At 42.6% G+C, this 2,430-nt stretch overlaps 1 protein-coding gene across 1 annotated transcript in view; it reads right to left on the bottom strand.

Moving 5' to 3' along the window:
• Window positions 1-2,230: 2,230 nt before the first annotated feature.
• Window positions 2,231-2,430, bottom strand: part of LOC138046113 (probable ATP-dependent DNA helicase RecS) — a 2,398-nt gene continuing 2,198 nt past the window's right edge. The window contains exon 3 of the mRNA XM_068892789.1: window positions 2,231-2,430. This exon is cut by the window's right edge and continues 1,005 nt beyond it. Within this exon, the coding sequence (XP_068748890.1) occupies window positions 2,231-2,430 (200 nt within the window).

Here is a 2,430-nt window from a genome sequence, read left to right as displayed (position 1 = left end):
TCTTCTGTTTTATGAGGGGTATATTATTTTGGTCTCCCATCCAAACACTAACCCCGCCCAAAAGGGCTTAACTTCAGTGAACTTTGGTATTACAAAGCTGTCAGATGCTTAGAGGGCACGCTTAAACTAGTGGTCAAAAGAAGTTAATCAACATGTCAGCCCAGAAGCCAGTGTTTCTCACTTCCCATTTATTTTCTTCAATTTTTCTGGGTTTAGTACTTTGCTAGTAACCACATGTCTTCGCAGACTATTTACCCAACACTTCTACCATGGCACTACAATGATAGACAATACCAAAACAATATCGTGCACTGTTAGAGCTACATATTACGCAAGGACAGGTCTGTTTCGTCGTACGCACGTGTGAGGACCTGTGAGCCAAAGGGCCTCGTCTGGTATGACTTCTTAATGACCGCCCAACTTTCAAAAAAATTGTGTGGAACGGTGCACGTACCACAGGCAACCCAGTGTACCCTCACGGAGGGTCTAGTACATGCTTTTATAACTTGCAGGTTAGACAATGGGAATGCCCTTTTATACGGACTACCAAAATACCAGATTCAGAAGCTACAGTCTGAACAGAACTGCGCCGCTCGTCTTGTTAAGCGTTATCCTAAATTTGGTCATACTTCACCATTACTATCCGTGCTCCATTGGTTACCAGTGGAGCATCGCATTGTTTTTAAGATCCTGTTGTTGGCTTTTAAATCTCTGAATAATTTAGTGAATAATTATTAGTGATTTGCTAACACCGTATATCCCCAGTAGTAGTCTCAGGTCATCCAATCAGTCTCTTCTGGTTGTCCCAAGGTCTATTTAAAAGTCTTATGGTGACAAAGCTTTCGCAGTGGCTGCCCCACGGTTGTGGAATGCTCTGTCCATTCATATGAGACAGCCTGGTTTTTCTTTAGCTACTTTTAAGAAATGTCTGAAGACTTACCTTTTCAAAAAAGCTTTTTTTTCAAATATTTTGAGATTTCATGTGATTTTTGTCTTAATTAGACTACGAGCAGTCCCTTTGTTTTCTTATAGTCCGTTGAGAGCGGAGCGAAAAAAACAGGCCGCGCGAAACTTGGCCGCGCGAAAGCTGGTGTCTGGGCGGAAGGCGAAAAAAAAGGGACTACAGACAAAGCCTCAACGTTTGACCTTTCACGGCCGAGTGATTTTATGGTGTTCATTTCAAATCTAATTAACGGCAATCCAATTATTTCCCTTATCTTGACGGCCTGTCAATTTTGGTCTGTCATCGCTTTCCCGGGAGTTACGCGCGTAGATCATGTTCTGGCGGGTAGCTCGTTTTCGTCTCACATCATGTGCTTCGTGCTCAGGGAATGTCCTCGTCAAGCGAAACACCAAAGAAGTCTGTGAAAGGGAGACCGGCAAAGGAATCATCTGTTGACGATTTTTGTCGCGTCTGTAAATGTAACTTTAGGAATTATTACGGAGGCTTCAATCGCAGAGTTTCTACCGAGAATTTGTTTGAAATTCCCAAACGCGCCGGAGTCGCAAAATGTCGACTCGCTGAATTTGTCGAGGAACTCGGATTTACTTGCAGGAAAAGTTTGGATTCCTCAAGCCGTGTGTGTGCCAAAGATTCGAAACGCAACTGATTTGATGAGGTTTTTGGGATCTGCATTTAATGTTGCTGTGCAAAACCCCTCGAGTTCTATTGAATATTCGCCAATCGAAGTTGAGCGATTCAAGCGAATGTCGATTTCACCTCATTCGTCTAATCTGGCGAAAGTGAACAAGATCAGTTCACCAGCTGCAGTTACTGAAAAGATGACTGTGCAGACTGCCAAGAAGTCAAAAGCTCGACGTTCCATCACGTTTGCTGATGGAGTTGCAGAGGCGTGCACCCCCCCCCCCACCCCACTCTTCCTTCTGAGATGGTGTGCGATGTTCTAATAATTATATAGCTAGAATTCTGCAGCATTTGTTTTACATCACATATCCCCTCGCCTCAGAATGTCCAATGACCACCCTTAGAGTGGATATAGATATTGAATGGAACATCACACAAACATTTTTTTAGGAACAAAAAGGTGTACCTTGACTGTCTTTGTGTTAGCTTTGTATGCATTATCATGAAAACCCGTGCTTCAAGAAAGCTGTGGGTGCAGTGTATGCAATGGGTTTCACTCAATAGTGAGTTGTAATAGGGCCTTACACAACTAAGTGTAAAAAACTGCTTAGTAAAGATGAATGCTAATCATATCACGTTTGTTTCTCACTCCATTAAAAAGGACAGTTCTGGATTGTCACTCTCACTACCACTATCTGAATCAAAATATGTTTGCAAATATTGATTGTCATCATCCTTTGTGTGATCAGATACAGACAACAAACAATCCAATGTAGAAATGAGTTCCTCATCGTCAGCGCATTCTGTGTCTTCTTGAAAGATTCCCAGGACAAAACGAGCATGAG

This window comes from Montipora capricornis, chromosome 4 (assembly GCF_036669925.1).
Source record: "Montipora capricornis isolate CH-2021 chromosome 4, ASM3666992v2, whole genome shotgun sequence".
NCBI classification, from domain to species: domain Eukaryota; kingdom Metazoa; phylum Cnidaria; class Anthozoa; order Scleractinia; family Acroporidae; genus Montipora; species Montipora capricornis.
This window is presented reverse-complemented; position numbering and strand designations above follow the sequence as displayed.